Source organism: Lucilia cuprina, chromosome 5 (assembly GCF_022045245.1).
Source record: "Lucilia cuprina isolate Lc7/37 chromosome 5, ASM2204524v1, whole genome shotgun sequence".
NCBI classification, from domain to species: domain Eukaryota; kingdom Metazoa; phylum Arthropoda; class Insecta; order Diptera; family Calliphoridae; genus Lucilia; species Lucilia cuprina.
The window spans coordinates 36456457-36475489 of NC_060953.1; the positions used below are offsets into that span (position 1 = coordinate 36456457).

General features: G+C 30.7%; 1 protein-coding gene across 2 annotated transcripts in view; it reads left to right on the forward strand.

Annotated features, from left to right (window-relative positions):
- LOC111675052 (ankyrin repeat domain-containing protein SOWAHC) overlaps positions 1-19033 on the forward strand; it is a 140308-nt gene that overhangs the window by 119969 nt on the left and 1306 nt on the right. Inside the window, exons 6-10 of one of the 2 annotated variants that reach the window (XM_046951704.1) lie at positions 10012-10101; positions 10229-10234; positions 12633-12705; positions 15318-15407; positions 18419-18470. In XM_046951704.1, coding sequence (XP_046807660.1) covers positions 10012-10101; positions 10229-10234; positions 12633-12705; positions 15318-15407; positions 18419-18470 — 311 coding nt within the window. The remainder of the gene's footprint in view (positions 1-10011; positions 10102-10228; positions 10235-12632; positions 12706-15317; positions 15408-18418; positions 18471-19033) is intronic. The other variant, XM_046951703.1, reaches the window with a different exon arrangement.

Below are 19033 nucleotides of genomic sequence, written 5' to 3' on the forward strand. Positions count from 1 at the left end.
TATTGTAAAATATGCCCATTAAAGAGAAGAATTGTTTTATCTTAAAACATAAGGAATAGGACTGCCAATTGCCTATTCATAGATAGGAACAAAAATACAGCGGTTTGACAAACATAAGATAATAATCAGATGTCACATAGTTGTCAGTGAAATGTGCACAATCGTATTACATTACAATTGGCAGATATCTGACAATACTACACACATTCCATATAAATTATTTCTACTTGCAGCACAGTGCATTGAAAGAAACATATGCAGCTAAATAGGATCTGACAACAGTGTAAAATGACATTTTTACAGATAAATTTATTGTGTCATAATTGTTTGACAATGAATTGTAAGAATTTCTTACAATCTGACAACCGTTTAACAATCTGAATCTTAGATGTGGAAACAAAGTATGTGTTTCTTCCGTTCATTCCCTACAATAGAGTCACACTTACTAGCTACTAAAACGAAAATGTTTGCTGGGTATACGCATTAATACTATAAAAACAAAAAAAATAATAATTTTAAATAAATTCAATTTTATTAATGACCTTCACGTATATTTAAGAAAAATAATAGCACTTTAATAACATTTTTTTATAAATAGACAAATCGCCACAGTGGCACATGTTCTGCATACAAAAAAAAACAACAACAGCAACAATAAAGGAAAAAACTTGTAAAACATTGAAACAAGTTTGTACAACATAAATGCGACAAAATTTGCGGCAGTTTGTCATTTTTTTCCGAACCCAGCTACTCCCTGGGTGCAGTACACATAAAAAAATATGGACATCGATTTTATGGGCACACAAGAAAATTAAATAAAAGACACACACCAATATAATAAATGTGACAGCAATGTTTATAACTGAAATATGTGTCCAAGTACATGAAGAGATTATTCTGGTAGAAAGATTATATTCAAATTTGGTATTTAACTCACTGGTTCATACTCCTTAGGGAAGTCAGAGCATAAATTGTTTGGTTCTTACGGGTTGTCAGTAAATTGCTAAAAAGAACAATGGATTTTTTGTTGCTGTTGTTGTTGTCGTTCTTGTTGTTTTGGAAACAACATAAATCACTTGGCTGGTGTTGTGTTGGTTGTCGGTACCATTATCTCATAAATACATCAACACTATCAATATTTTATGAACAACATAAATATGTTTTTAGTTTAGCTGGGATTTGTTCGTTATTTGTTTAATAGGCCCCTCCTTTACGGATCTGCTCTTGCCACTTCTACAACTCATCAGCATCACAAGAGTTTTCGCGGCTAAACAAGATGTTGCTGCAACAAACAAGCAGCTAAAAAAAAACAGAAATAAAAAAGTAAATAAATTCGCACATGATCATGTCATGTTAAACAATTGCAATTATGATCGAATCGTCTGACGCCGTTTCATGTACATAAATGAGTAAATGGATGGATGGATGTATGTGTATAGAAATTTTCACTTTAAAATGTGGCTGGTGTTGAAATGATTTACTTGTAACATTCATTTTAATGGCACTGACGAGGCGCCTTTTCACATTGAAAGGTCTGTTACTTAAGTTTTCAAAACCAGTAGTATTTAACTACAAGTAATCGCAAAAATTTTGGAAACTTACCTCGCATTGCAGGTCTTATCTCTCTCACTCTCTAAAATATGAATTTTCTGTTTAATTAATTTATCAGAAATTAAGTTTTCCAAAAGAGATTCCAACAAATCTATGAAGCATTAAACTACAAGTTTAGCATGTTGAATGCAAAAGCATAAACTGCATAGAAAATATCATTGTGTATTAACATATTTGGTCAATGCTTTTGAACACCAAACGAATCAACATGGTTGGTAGTCTTGAAATTATTTCCTTTTCCGGTGTTTAAATTTTTTTTTTTCAAAGTTATATCATTTAGGGTGATTTTACTGTTATTGTGAGGTAAAAATTAAATGGAGAATTAAGGAAGTTTTTTAATAGGAGTTTTATTTCAATATTATATAGTATTTTAAAAATTGATAATCTATTTTCCAGTCTATTGTTTATTTCTATAGTCTAGTCTATAGTCTAGTCTATAGTCTAGTCTATAGTTTAGTCTATAGTCTAGTCTATAGTCTAGTCTATAGTCTAGTCTATAGTCTAGTCTATAGTCTAGTCTATAGTCTAGTCTATAGTCTAGTCTATAGTCTAGTCTATAGTCTAGTCTATAGTCTAGTCTATAGTCTAGTCTATAGTCTAGACTATAGTCTAGTCTATAGTCTGGTCAATAGTCTAGTCTATAGTCTAGTCTATAGTCTAGTCTATAGTCTAGTCTATAGTCTAGTCTATAGTCTAGTCTATAGTCTAGTCTATAGTCCAGTCTATAGTCTAGTCTATAGTGTAGTCTATAGTCTAGTCTATAGTCTACTCTATAGTCTACTCTATAGTCTTGTCTATAGTCTTGTCTATAATTTATCTATCTATCTAACTATCTATCTATCTAACTATCTATCTATAAGTCATATATTTCTCAAATTTGTTATTCCTTTTTATTTCATGCTCAAAACCTTAATTTTCCAAAAATAAATCTTTTAAATTTCACTTTGGTCTTGTTATTTTGATTTTTTTAATCTTCAAAATTTTTATCCCACGAATTTTTTGTTTTCTTTTTGATTTTTTTCCCTTCAAACTGCTCATATTTATGCAAATTTTCTGCTGCTGTTTTAAAGGTTCCTCCAGGAATATCTGCTTATACGAAAACAAAAAACAACTCATTTCTTATCACCAGTTTACAATCTTTGCAATCAGCTGGATAAAACTTGATTCTTGAATTTCATACGCAATCGCGCATTCCTTCTTCCTTGAAAATATTTACCTTTCACGAGTTATTTCAGACAAAACGAACGAAAAACGAGCCGTATTGAAAATATAAACAAAAAAAAAAACGTTTCAGATCAGAAAAAGATTTATAACGATTTCTGTTAAAACGAAATTTAAACAATTCAATATTATCTGCAACTAAAAACCATCATGAAGCAACCGCGAATATTTGTGTATATAGATGAGGATCCTGCTAAACAAACATATACAGGGTGTTACAATTTTTATATTATAATATCAATATTTTAAGACTACATTGTTAAATGTATAATATATATTAATAGTGTCAGAAACTTCTACAGCGAGTTTTATTATATTTTTCTTTCCTAATTTGTATAATTGTGTAAATATTAAATTTGTAAACCTTTTTAAACCACCCTGTTGTATAAGCGAACATTTGTGGTGTTAATATGTATCACACATTTACTGATAGGTTCCCTTTTATTTCCATACTTGTATGTATTTCTTTACTAAAATTCACATTATCGCTTTAAAAACCTTAAAAATATAAAAAGACAAAAGTTGAAACTATTTTTGGCATCCTTTTTATGATCACGAACAAAATATTTGAGGAATTCGTATGAAATAAAGACAGTGACATTAAAAAAATAAAATAAAATACAAACATACACCTTCAGATATTTTCTCATGGTAGCAAATGATTCTGTAATAAAACATGAGGAATCCATAGATACAACATTTTGTAAAATATTACGTTCTTGTGAAATGTGAACCTCTGTACAATTAAAGTATGCAAGAATGTTTCAAATACAAGTATATTTTCGTTAATACACTGAACATGATTATATGATTGAGCTTTTTATAACCTACACCAAATCAAAATATCGGTTGAAGAGATCCCTATCTATCTATCTATCTATCTATCTATCTATCTATCTATCTATCTATATATCTATCTATATATCTATCTATATATCTATATATCAATCTATCTATCTGTCTATCTATCTATCTATCTATCTATCTATCTATCTATCTATCTATCTATCTATCTATCTATCTATCTATCTATCTATCTATCTATTTATCTATCTATCAATCTAAGGAGTGAGATCGAAAAATTCTTAACATACATATATGTTTATAAAAAAGAAACCTCTAAACTTACAGCTTTATTGTTTTTTTATTTGATTCAAATTATTATTACAATTTACAAAAAAAAATATTTTTATAGTTTTAATCACTAGTGATGAAATTTTGAACCCTTTTCGGAAACCCTTCCATTAACGTTTTTATAGCGCTTTCTGTCACTTTGCTCGAACATGTAGTCCATCTCCGTTTAAAATCTACCACACTTTTGGACACCTTTTTTGTACTCTTCAATTCTCTTTTAACAAGAGCCCAATATCTCTCCACTGGCCTTAGCTCCGGGCAGTTTGGAGGATTTTCCTCTCTTGGTACAAATACCACATTATTGTTCTTGTACCACTCATGGGCTTGTTCACCATAGTGACAGGATGCCAAGTCAGGCCAAAAATAAGTGGACACATTATGAAGTCTTATGAATGGAAGCAGACTTTTTTGTAATCATTCCTTGATGTAAATTTCGGTATTTATAGAGCCCGTTGTAACAAATGATTGGCTTCTTTTGCCGCAACTGCATATTGCTTGCCATACCAAGAATTTTCTGGGAAATTTTGTCTGCTTTTGGGTCCTAAACTTTTCTTCAACATTCCCTCGAGTATCAGCAACATAAAACTTTTGACCTGGAAGTTGCGAAAAATCTGCCAGAATATACGTTTCGTCATCCATTATGCAGCAAGAATATTTTTTATAAAACTTGACTTCAATTTCCGTGCTCTGTTTTTGGCCTCTAAAATATTAGCAGCGTTCCTGTCAGGAACTTTTTGAGCCTTGTATGTTTTTAAACCTGCATTAGCTTTAACTTTTCGTACCAAATAGTCCGAGCACTGAGCTAACCGAGCTGCTTTCCTACCGGATGTGTTGGGAGCTCTTTTGAAAATGCGTTCTATTTTTTGGCTTTAGAAACATCATGTGGACCATTCCTTCTACCTGAACTAGGTTTTCTATCAACTGACAAGTTCTCTCGGTACTGTTTAATAACATTGGAAACAGTTTGACGGCAGACCTTTGTATGCTTGGCCAACTTTTTGTAAGACCAAGTTGGGTTTAGTTGAAAATATTTAAAAATTCCAATACGCACTTTTTTCTGGTCACTCATTTTAATCAGATTAACAAAAAAATTAATATAATTGACATTACACATAATAACTGACATGTTTTTCAAAGGTAACTTGATCAAAAAAAAAATCAAATAATACTTTGGTTGAAAAATGTAATGAAAAACGTGTGTTAAGAATTTTTCGATCTCACTCCTTATCTATCTATCTATCTATCTATCTATCTATATATCTATCTATCTATTTATCTATCTATCTATCTATGTATCTATCTATATATATCTAACTATCTATCTATCTGTCTATCTATCTATCTATCTATCTATCTATCTATCTATCTATCTATCTATCTATCTATCTATCTATCTATCTATATATCTATCTATCTATCTATCTATCTATCTATCTATCTATCTATCTATCTATCTATCTATCTATTTATCTATTTATCTATTTATCTATATATCTATCTATCTATCTATCTATCTATCTATCTATCTATCTATATATCAATCTATCTATCTATCTATCTATCTATCTATCTATCTATCTATCTATCTATCTATCTATCTATCTATCTATATATCTATCTATATATCAATCTATCTATCTATCTATCTATCTATGTATCTATCTATCAATCAATCTATCTATCTATCTATCTATCTATCTATCTATCTATCTATCCATCTATCTACCTATCTATCTATCTATCTATCTATCTATCTATCTATCTATCTATCTATCTATCTATCTATCTATCTATCTATCTATCAATCTATCTATTCATGATGGGTACCGAACCCACTACATTCGATCGGATAAACTAAAAGACAATTTATAATCTTTTAGCCATTTACTACTCACACTTCGATCTATCACCTCTTCATCTCATCATAAGGGAAGGCTACATAGAAAGTCCGATTTGTCTCACGATATTTGAAACATTTTTATTATGCTCCCATTCGTTCTAGGGAAAGTAAACAGTTATTGTTTTGAATATATGTATATTTTCGATAAAATTGTTGCTATTGTTGTGGCTTGGTTATTTGTTATTATTATTGTTGTTGTTGTGTGATTATCCTTACTTGGCTAAAGAGACCTATAAATGGACGTAATAATAAAACTAAAGTGTTTTGTTGCGTGTAGCTGCAGCAGCAGCAACAATAATAAAACACATTGGAAAAAAATTACACGAAGTAAAACAAATCGTTCGACAAAATAGGGCGACGCTAAGCAGGAACACAATACTACGATCATACTGACCCATTCAAATATTTCTTTATACAGATGTCTGGTTATAAAGCCAGAGCAGTATTGTTTGGATACAAGAAAATTTTTTATAATTTTTGCTGCAAAAAATCGAGAAAAAAAATTTCTTAGCAAATGCCAAAACCAAGTTGGTCTTAAATAAATTAACATTTAATGGAGACACTTTGTTTAAAAGCGGCAAAAGCCGAAAGACACAACAACAGCAACAAGCAAACAAAACATATGGATGGATTAATGCTCCTATGAGTTCCACAAAACAACCAACAAACATATTTAAAACATCCTGGAGTCTGTTGGCTTTATACATGTGAATGTTTATGTGAATGTATAGTAGTGATAGTGGTGGTGGAAGTATTTCCAGCTATCGGTAAATAAAATCTAAGTGCATATTTGTAGAAAGAAACATAAGCAATCTGCTTGTACTTCTAAACACATTTGTTCGACCATCAATTGCCAGCTATTGTTATGTACTTCTCTTTAGCAGCCTCCATCCATCGAACAAATTCATGTACACAACAGAAGCACTGGCTAACTGGCTGGCGATTGTTCTGCTTTGCTCCTCTCGTTGGATGCTGCTAATGCCAAAATGTTGGAGTAAAATAAATAAATTGCCTCGTATAAGTGAATTCTTGTTTCAATTATATTCATGTTAACATAATAATTTAGTAAAAACGGAGGAGCATTTTATTGTTGTTGGATGCACATCGTTTTCATACGCAATGTAATTGACAATATGTACGAGATGTTGTTTTTAAACACTGGTCTCTTAACATTTTCATTTTGATATAGTTCTTTTAAAACCCCCCCAAAATAACTAAAAAAAAAAACAAAGTGTTCACATGACTTGAAAATGAAATACATCGATCGATAGGCTAAAACACATGTTAATATGGTTCGGGTTTTTAAAATACACTGGAAAAAAATGCTTGTGGTGCATAAATTTTAAATGCAAATACGTTGCTCTGTTCACAAATACATATTTTTACACGTTGCAAATGCATGTTTGATAGAATTAGATCCTAAAGATATCTTACGTGTTACTAGCAAATAGGGGGCGTGGCACCATATGATTTAAATACAAAATTTCTTAAAACTGGCAAGCTATTAAAGCTAAAATCTTTAAGTCTTGCATGAACAACTTTGACATTCATATAAACATTTGGGTAATAAATTGGCGGATTAGCAATAACGGGTGTGTAAAAATACTTATATCTAGGAAACCATTAGAGCTAGTATACTAAATTTTGATGGGACAACATAACAACCTTTACGAACGCATTTTTAATTTAAAAGATTTCCATATTCACCGATTTGAACAAAATTTTGGATTGAGCCGGTCCATGTGCAAGCACTTTGATCTATCTAATCTCTGACCATTGCTGGCCCGTTGTTAACTTCCGAGATATAAAACATCACTTCCGTTTACAACCTGTTGATTTGGCAACAGCACTTAGAGACGTAACCGGTAGACCGAAGTACGAACAAATCCAATAAGCCGAGACTTTGTTCTTACTCACAGGGACACACTGTGGTAATTCTGATATGAACAGAGTATACTCTGAACATATCTGTATATGATACCTTTCATCCATCATCAGACAACCCAAAACACAACTCATTTATCCGACACATTCATAATAGAAATGCATACGACACATTCATTATAGGTAGACGGGTGGGGTAAGGCCCTCCGTACCCCAAATTCATCCCGTAATACCAACTCATTCCCAACGCTTAGTCCCACAGTCACTCCTCTGTGGGGTATCTGTTGTTTCGGCAACAGCACCGCACTTATCCCGAAATATTGACTTTACCTTTCATAAGTATTTTAACCGCAACTCACTCTTCCCGCGAATTTGAATTTTAACCACAGTCACTACGAAGGAACCTCAACCAACTGACCGGCCAGGACATAGTCCTGCGTTCAACTAGCCAACCGTAGTACCAGATTATCTGGTGCTCTGGTTCGACCTCTTTTCAATCTATGCAAGGACTAAGCCAGGCAGTAGACTGTAAATACCAATTTATAGTCCCGGCCGACTAGAGTTGTTGGTAACACCTCTGTTCCCCGGGATTGCAATAACACCAATGTGGAGATTTCACCAAGGTAATATGCCCCCGGGCGGAGTAAAGATGTTATGTATTTCTGCGAGATTAATATTGACTAAACGTCAGCTCATATTCCGCGCTCTTGTATATAACATTTTCTCACAGTGTATATGAACGCTGCCGTTTTTAGCTAAAAAATTTCTTTAGAAATTTGATTATTATATCTCTGTTTAAGAAAACTTCTCATGATTTTAAAAAAAAACTCTTTTGTTTTGCAACAATCCCATACACACCAACAATAAAATCTACCATTGGACCTACTAAAGAACATATTAAACATACATTGCAACACAAATACGAACATGCAGCAGCATGCAACTACTAACAATAACAATAAGAAGAAGAACAGAAAAATTGCAGCAAAAACAAAATCAATAGTTGTATCAGCACCTGAAATTGTTTGGAAGTTTTTTTATTTCTCTCTCATTTTTTTCTCTGAGATATCAATACAATCTCATGTTGTCGGCATTTAATCTTCATTCTATTGTCCTCCACATCTGGAGTGTGTGTGTGTTAAAACACACCATTTACTTATGAAGCCTGCAATATGTCTGTCCAAATCTATGTTTAAGCCTCTGTTTGTTGCAAAAAAGCTTTAAAAGCATAAATATCTTAAATGTATCAGATACTAATATATAGTACGAGTTTTAAATAAATTGTTTATAAACTGTTGATAAAGAAAACCCACAAAAAATACAACCATTTCAAACACTATTAGGCCGAAAAATTTAAAAGAAAAATTTTTAAATATTTTTCTTTGTAAATTTTGTTAAACTTTCACTTTTTTTCATTAAGAAACAATGTGCAATACAGGACTATAAATTATACCAGCATTTTCCTTAAACTTCCCTTATACATTATCTATTTTTTAGACAAATTCTATGCAACAATCGATTTCGTTTAAATTGTCCCTTTTTTAGTAAATTGCTAAATTTTTTTTTGAATTTAAATTTTAACAACTAAATATGTGACATATTATTATTTTAATAATACCTTTGCAATTTGTTAATTGTTACTTTACTTTTACACATAATATTAAACAAAAAAAATTAAAAAAAAAATAAAACGAAAAAGTCATAAAAATATAATATTCACCGGTTACTTATCATTAAAATAAATTGCCAGCACGCAATACGAAAAGTTGTCGGCCACATTCGACAAGTTGCTGTTAAAAAAAACGTACAATATTAACACATTGTTTTATCATCTGCCAATAATCTGCTGTGTGTAAAAATGTCCCAAAAAAAGTTTTTGCAATAAAACGAATGATATTGTAAATAGTTATTAATTCGTAACTATAAACTGATCACATATATGTTTTACAAAGAAAATTATAGTGTGAATTTGAATGGTTGCAAAAAAGAGTCTTCACCAGACAGATATATACTAGTTGTTAATTTAGAGCCATTAGCCTAATGATTTAGCTCAATTTGTTTGTTTGACATTTGGTATAATAATCGATAACTGTCATTCATTTATGACGATAATGTCTTATATATCTAAAAACGAAGAAGATATAAACATATTGTCATAGAAGGGATTAATTGACTCCGAATACTTTAAAGAGGCACTGTAGCAGAAATTATATCCTAAAATTCCAGAATAATATTTTTCAAAATCACATCTCTATTTACAGACTGCTTTGCACTGGGCTGCCAAACAAGGCAATGAAGATGTTGTCAAATTAATAGCGGGAACCTACAAGGCCGATGTTAATGCTCAAACGGTAATTTATTAAAACAAAACTGAAATCTTTACTATATTTTACTTCCAATTATTTTATATTAATTTTTCCAATTTTATATCAATTTCATGAATCGCTTTTATTACATTTAAATGGAAATCTATCACAGAATGGGGTAAGTAGTAAACTTCTAAAATAACATATATATAAAAATCAAAGATGTCTTTCAAATACAAAAAATTTCAATAGTTTTGTTTACAACTTAATAACACAGCATATGGCAACATGTTGTTACTTAACAATTGAAATAAAAGATACTTTTTCTCTTTCTTATGGAGACACTTTCAATATATAGAGATTTTAAAGCTGAAAAATTCCAAAAAATACAAACACACACATACACACAAAACATACATTTAACCAAAACGAATCTTAAAACATGAAGTTATAGCAAAAAGGGTTGGGCCAATGTACATACATACGTACCTATTCCTCGTATTGGCACTTAATAATAGTAAGAAAGAAACATTTTGCAATTTCAATTTTGTTATGTGTCAAACGTGAAATTTTTAAAATTTAAATATACAGATTTACAAATCTATATTAAACGTATGTATTTGTGTGTTGAGAGTATGTAAAATATTTACATTTATATAAAATAGAAATTGGCAACACATTTGTCGCGACAAATGAAATGTTTTTCTATAGTAACACAATGATGTGTTTTGAGCAGAGACAGTGATTTAAAAGAAGTTATTCATTATCAAAATAATAGAACAGACTATAGACAACACTATAGACTAGACTATAAACTTGACTCTTTACTAGACTATAGACTAGACTTAACCATATAATAGGCTATCAAAGACTACACTATTGTAGACTAGACTATAGACTACACTATAGACTATACTATAGACTAGACTATAGACTAGACTGCAGACTAGACTATAGACTATACTATAGACTAGACTATACACTAGACTGTAGACTAGACTATAGACTAGACTGTAGACTAGACTATAAACTAGACTGTAGACTAGACTATAGACTATACTATAGACTAGACTATAGACTAGACTGTAGACTACAATAAAGACTAGACTGTAGACTAGACTATAGACTAGACTATGGACTAGACTCAAGACTAGACTATAGACTAGACTATAGACTAGACTATAGACTAGACTATAGACTAGACTATAGACTAGACTATAGACTAGACTATAGACTAGACAATAGACTAGACTGGACTAGACTATAGACTATAGACTAGACTATAGACTAGACTATAGACTAGACTATAGACTAGACTATAGACTAGACTATAGACTAGACTATAGACTAGACTATAGACTAGACTATAGACTAGACTATAGACTAGACTATAGACTAGACTATAGACTAGACTATAGACTAGACTATAGACTAGACTATAGACTAGACTATAGACTAGACTATAGACTAGACTATAGACTAGACTATAGACTAGACTATAGACTAGACTATAGACTAGACTATAGACTAGACTAATATAGACTAGACTATAGACTAGACTATAGACTAGACTATAGACTAGACTATAGACTAGACTATAGACTAGACTATAGACTAGACTATAGACTAGACTATAGACTAGACTATAGACTAGACTATAGACTAGACTATAGACTAGACTATAGACTAGACTATAGACTAGACTATAGACTAGACTATAGACTAGACTATAGACTAGACTATAGACTAGACTATAGACTAGACTATAGACTAGACTATAGACTAGACTATAGACTAGACTATAGACTAGACTATAGACTAGACTATATACTAGACTATAGACTAGACTATAGACTAGACTATATACTAGACTATAGACTAGACTATAGACTAGACTATAGACTAGTCTATAGACTAGACTATAGATTAAACTATAGACTAGACTATAGATTAAATTATAGACTAGACTATAGACTAAACTATAGACTAGACTATAGAGTAAACTATAGACTAAACTGTAGACTAAACGATTGACTATAGATTATAAACTACTACAGACTACTAAAAACTACACTATAAACTAGACTATAAATTAGACTAGAGTCTCGAGAAATAAAATCCTAGAAGAATGTATCCTTTTAAAATATGCTTGAGCAATTTAAAAAGCATGAGATTTTCGCTTCATATGTACCATTTATTTTCACTCAAACAATTTCAATTTAATCAGTTTTATGTAGAAATCAAATCAACATGAAATGATTGACACTTTGGTGTGTTACATGTGTATGTCTGTCTGTCTGTGAGTATTGACTGCCTGCCCGATTTTATGGAAATGTTAAAGTAATGTGTGCGTGTAGTTTAAATAAAAAAGAGGTAGAAGAAGGGGTTTTAAAATTGTTACGCTACTCAAAAATTTTAAAATCTGTCATGTAGTTTCTTTTTTTTTTAATGTTTACACTTATAAACAAATTTAAAATTATTTTGCATTTAAATTTTTAATAATTTAATCCTTTTATGTATGCCCTACAAATAATATGTATTTCTTTTGTTATTTTTAATTTATCTTTCATTTACAGGGTTATACTCCCTTACATATAGCCATGCAATTTGGAAGATCCAATATATTTGCTTTGCTCTGCAATACTTACAGTAAGTAACACCTTTTAACTTAATAAATTTATTGTAACGTTTTATTTAATAGAAAATCGTTTAGTGTAATAATATTTTTAGTTCGTTATCTTTAGCTGTCAATCAAAATTAACTTTCTTATCTTACTAAAAAAAAACATAAAAAATAGGAAAAACAAACAACACCTCCTACTACTCGCCCAAATCAGAACTATAGATACATTTCCATATTGAATGTTTTCTAAACTAATTGCCAAATTCAATATTGACTTATTTGAAGTGTTTGTTTGTTTATTATTTATTTGTTTATTTATTCTGTTCTAACTATTTGTTAGAGGCAAGTCTTTGATCCCCCAAATAGTAATATCAGAGTCAATTAAAATGGTCGGCTTTTCTTTTTAACTTGATATAACATTTTTTATTATTTACACAGTTGCCTTGTATTCTTTGCCAGACATAATGGAGTCATTTTAATTATTATTCCTCAAATAGGAAAAAACCCGTTTGTAATGTTGTGTGATTTATTTTCGATTTGAAAAATCACACCACTTTCGCCCATAATTACTTTCCCGTAGTTATGTTGTTTGATTGTCTTTTTATTTTAGTTAAATATTTAATCGGAAGTCATATCTAGTGTAAATTTTGGGAATTCTATTTATTATCTTAACTTTCGATGAGTTCATAAATTGTTGTTTATTTATTTAGGTCTCTTACATTAGTATTGAATTAGTCATTAGAATTGTAGGGTTAGTTTAATAGGAAATTAACAAATTCTATTATCAAAAGTAGTTTCATTATATTAATAGTATATGGACTAAAAATTGATTAAAGTTTCTACTATATACTAGACTGTAATCTCATTCATAGACTAAACTGACATCTCGGCTATAGACTATAATGCGCCTACACTATGGACTAGACAATAGTTGCAACATTAAAATGTTTATTTATCGATTAGTATTAATTCACTATATATTTTTTTGTTTTAAATTTAAGTGTTCATTAATTTTCATATTACATTTGCAATTGTCTTCTTCTTTTTTATTAAACATGCATTGTTTTGATAATAAACAGTGATGTTTTCTGTTGTTTTGTATGGCAACACTGTGAAGTTAAATCTTGTACTCAAAAACATCTTAGGGGATTAACATCATTTTTAGATTTACTAATCTGATTATTAATTGGCATTTGATTGCCAACTCAAAACCCCGCTCTAAAACGACTTGACTACACACTAGACACGACTATGAACGCGTCAATAGACTCGACTATGAACATCACTACAGGTTCGGCTTCAGGCTCTACAATAGTCTCGACTAGGGTTCTATAAATCGACTTTCGAAGAATCGAACAATCGACTTTTTGCGAAAAAAGTCGAAAAGTCGAAGTCGACTATTTTGTTCCAAAAAAGTCGATAACTCGACTATCGTCTATGAAAAAAGTCGAAAAGTCGACTTTGTAAATAAAAGTCGAAAAGTCGGAAAGAGTCAGAAAGAGTCGAAAAGTCGGAAAAAGTCGAAAATAGTCAAAAAAAAAGTCGAAAAGTCGGAAAAAGTCGAAAATAGAAAGAAGTTGAAAAAACTCACAAAATTGCAACAAATAGAAAAAATATAAATAAATTTTTTTATTAATAATAATAATATAATGTTAAATGGCAACATTATAAATTTACGCTTCTGGCTTCGGAAAAGTCGAAAATAGTCGGAAAAAAGTCGAAAAAAGTCCAAAAGTCGGAAAAAGTCGAAAAGTCGGAAAAAGTCGAATAGTCGGAAAAAGTCGAAAACAGTCGAAAAGTCGACTATTTATAAAATATTAAAAGTCGAAAAATAGACTTTTAATTAAATGAAAAAAGTCGAAAAGTCGACTTTTAACTAAATGCAAAAAGTCGAAAAGTCGACTTTTCATAAAAGGCAAAAAGTCGACTTTTCATAAAATGCAAAAAGTCGAAAAGTCGACTTTTTGTTTCAACTATAGAACCCTACATCTAAAGGGATTAACATCAGAATCAATTTATTTCTAGATTTACTAATCTGATTATTTATTTGCATTTGATTGCCAACTCAACTATAAACTCGGCTACATCATCAACTATAGTCTGGAAAACTGGAGACACGTCTATAATATTGACTACAGATTCTCATTTAGAGTCGACTATAGTCTCGCTTATAAAAGTAACTCAACTATAGTCTCGACTAGACTTGACTATAGTCTCAGTTATAGACTCAAATATAGACTATGCGCGATTTTAGACTTTAATAAAGCCTATAATATAGAATGGACTTTAATTTTGACTAACATTCGTCTATGGACTTGACTATAGTTACTACTAAAGACTCGGTTATAGGCCCTAAGGGCCTTATGCAAAAACGATTAGTTAACAATTTACTATACAGTTTTTCCATATAAAAACAGGTTTTAATAACCATAGTTAACTTAATAATCGTTTTGGCATAAGGCATTTAAACATAACATAAGACTTGACTATAATATCGACTTCAGACTCTCCTATACTCGCTACTATGTACTCTACTATAGACTAGTCCATAATCTATTAACTTATTATCATCTTAACTTATTATCATCTTTTTATAAAACATACTGAAAAAAAGCTCGTTCTTTTCATCTTTGTTTCAGAGGCCAATCGTGATCTGCTCGACTGGGCCGGCAATAAACCTCTGGACTATAGTAAACAACAGACCAGCGTCTCGGCTTCCACCTACAGCAGTGAGTATTGCTCCAAATTTCTACTCAACGAACTTAACAACAACTATCACTTTCAACTACCACCTAATATGAAGAACGTCTCTGGTACTGGCAAACTTGCTATTGGAGGCGGTACAGTCGGTAGTGCTTTAGTACGCGGTAAAAAACGCTCTCAACTAACAAGTCCTCTAACACGCACCCAATCTCTACTAACACAAACTTCCGCAATGCGACGTCAAAAGAAAACGGCCGTACAATCGGTAAAGTACTGTAATGATGATGATGGCAATTTAATACCCTGTGACATGTTGCCATCACCACAAAGTTCACCGGAATCGTCACCACGTAGTCTTTCACCTAAAAATATACGTCATGGTACGGTGGCTCGTCGTAAGGAGAGCTTTTTGCGTAAAACACTACGTGCTGCTACCTCCTCCAGAAGCAATAATAATCCAGATAATGTTACTAACCAAACTGTAATGGAATGATTTTTTTTTTGTTCACTCTTTCCTATTTTCTTAACTCCCGGAATATGTATAGTGTACAAGTTTATGTAGTTGCTAAAAGAAAAAACAACAACAAATAACGGTTGTAATGCCCAACACCGAAAAAGAAGTTTAATACGTATTTTTTTTAATAATAATTTATTTGTTTATTAACTTATTAATTTAACTGGTTTATTATGCATGCCTTTTATTATAACTTTATTAAATATATTTACTATTTATTTTGCAAAATGGCTTCTCAGTTTGTAACAAAATTTACTTATGACTTCATTTATAAAATTGTTTATTATTAATATTATTTTTGTTTATTTATTATTTATTTTTTTAATTATTGTTTAACTACAGGTCTTGCCAAATTTTTATGCTTATTCTGTAATAATATAACTATTTTAAGGTGGCTGAATAATTTGCTTTTTATTGTTCTGAAATCCTTTAGATACTTTGCTGGTTTAACTTATTAGCTGATTTTAAATTGTTTAATAAAAGTTAACAGTAGTTAGCAGATTAGGTTATAGATTAAGTTTCGAATCCTGTACATTTTAGAAAGCATCTTCTAATATGATTTCTGAGATTTTAAAATCACCAGAAATGTTGGACCACAAAAAACCGCATTTAAAGATAAATATTATTATGAGTAAACACTAAAATTAAATGAAACTTGTTTTATAGTCTGGACTTTAGTCCATAGTATTTTTTATATTCTATTCTACAATCGAACCAAAATTTGAAATATAGTCTCGACTATAGTCTGCTCTATTGTCTGGACTATACTATGTTTGGTCTTTTGTTTGTATTAGATTTAATTCTATAGTATGGGCAAAAGAATCTATATTATAGTCTGGACTATAGTCTGAGCTAAATTGTGGTCTATAATCTGGACTTTAATCTAGTCTAGTCACTAAACTAGTCTATAATTTATTTTATAGAACGGTTTATAGTCTGAAATATAATTGGTCTATTATCTTGGCTATAGTATAGTCTATAGCCTGCGCTATAGTGTAGTCTATAGCCTGCGCTATAGTGTAGTCTATAGCCTGCGCTATAGTGTAGTCTATAGCCTGCGCTATAGTGTAGTCTGTGGCCTGCGCTATAGTGTAGTCTATAGCCTGAGCTATAGAGTAGCCTATAGCCTGGGCTATAGAGTAGCCTATAGCCTGGGCTATAGAGTAGCCTATAGCCTGGGCTATAGAGTAGCCTATAGCCTGGGCTATATAATAGCCTATAGCCTGGGCTGTAGAGTGGTCTATAGCCTGAGTTATATAGTAATCTATAGCCTGAGCTATATAGTAGTATATAGCCTGAGCTATAAATTAGCCTATAACCTGGGCTATAGAGTAGCCTATTGGCTAACCCATTAAGCCTATAGCCTGGGCTATATAGTAGCTTTAGCCTGGGCTGTAGAGTAGTTTATAGCCTGAGCTATAAATTAGCCGATAGCCTGGGCTATAGAGTAGCCTATTGGCTAACCCATTAAGACTATAATCTGAACTATAGTCTAGACTTTAATCTGAAATATAGTCTAGACTTTAATCTTTGTTCTGAATTATGGTTTGGTTGGCTATAGTCTGGCGACAGCCTGTTCAGTTGTCTGTTTTATAGTTTATATACACTATGAACTATAGTCTGTTTTACAGTTTTGATAATAATGTGGTGTTGAACATAAAAATCTGAACAATAGTCTAGTTTATAATCTCTTGTATAAACCATTATATGGTATCTTCTATGGACAAAAATTTATAGTATAGTTTCGACTATATTTCAATAAGCGACCAAAATAAATGTGGACCTTTACAGGTTAATCGCTTTCTCGATTTAATTTATTTGGATATCATTAAAACGCAATTATAAAAGAAGAAAATAGAACAACAATCCATAAACTTTATTAAAAAGTTGAAGGAATAGAAGATTATATTTACGCGCCGGCCAACTATTGGAGAAACTCATATCATTAATCTTAAACTTTGTAGAATTATTAAAATCTGCATGACGTACGACGCTAAAACTTGGTTAACGAACAATATATATTTTTCAAAAAATGTCTTTTTTAGGAAATTGTTATTAAAAACCAAAAGTTTGCTTTAACCGAGTTTTAATGTTCCATATAACTTTTGTTAACCATTAATTGACATACATGTTGTGTATTTAAAGTGACTAAATATTTTTACTAAATAATAAAATTTAATGTTTAAAAATAATAACTTTTTAACAAAAACTCCTTTAGAAGACAAAGGATAATATAATATCAATTCATGTTGCTTGGTTAATACATCATTTTGTTCTTTAAATACATTATTATGAAAAAAAATTGGACAAAAACAAAACCAATGATTCTAATTAAAACCACAAGACACCAGCACACATTACTTAGAAATTACTTAAAAAAATAATAATAATGAGAATATAAATTTATTTATTTTTAATGCAAAATACCAACAACTGCAACTCTTTTATCGTACACTCTCCCACACTCTTTCGTTCAACGATCATTCTATGTGGATTAAATGAAAAACCTTAAAATGTCCGCAGAGATTCAAGCAATGCGTCAACAATTGATCAGCAGTGGATATGGCACCTGGAGGCAAGTGGATAATCATAATCATGGCAGAAATGAGCGAAGTGCTATTGAAAGCTTATTAGCACAAACCATTGCTATTTGATTTTTAATTTTAAATTAACTAATTTTTTTTGCATTTTATTCCCTTTTTATTTTGAAATAATAAAAAAATACCATATTTTTTTAATGTTTAGTGTTCCCAACTATAAATTTTATTTGTTACAAATGCTTTAAGAAACATTTTCTTAAATCAAATAATATTTCCAATAAAAAAAACATTAATTTTGCAAACATTTTTATTATCATTTGCCTATTAACAAAAAACATTTTTAATTCTCTTCAATCTTTGTAAAATAGATCTTATTTTTTACATTCTCTCTAAAACATTGTTGCTAAATTTTGTTAACTGACTGGGTGCATAAAGAGAAGACAGACATTGATTGCACTTGGCTTAAAGTCTTTTTTTAATTGAAAAAGCTTTTGGAATGCTAAATTTTTGTTTTTTTGATCAAAATTTTTTGTGATTTTTTTCTGTTTTGGGTTTCTTTTTGCAAACGCAAAGTTTATTGCCTATAGGGGTAAGTTTT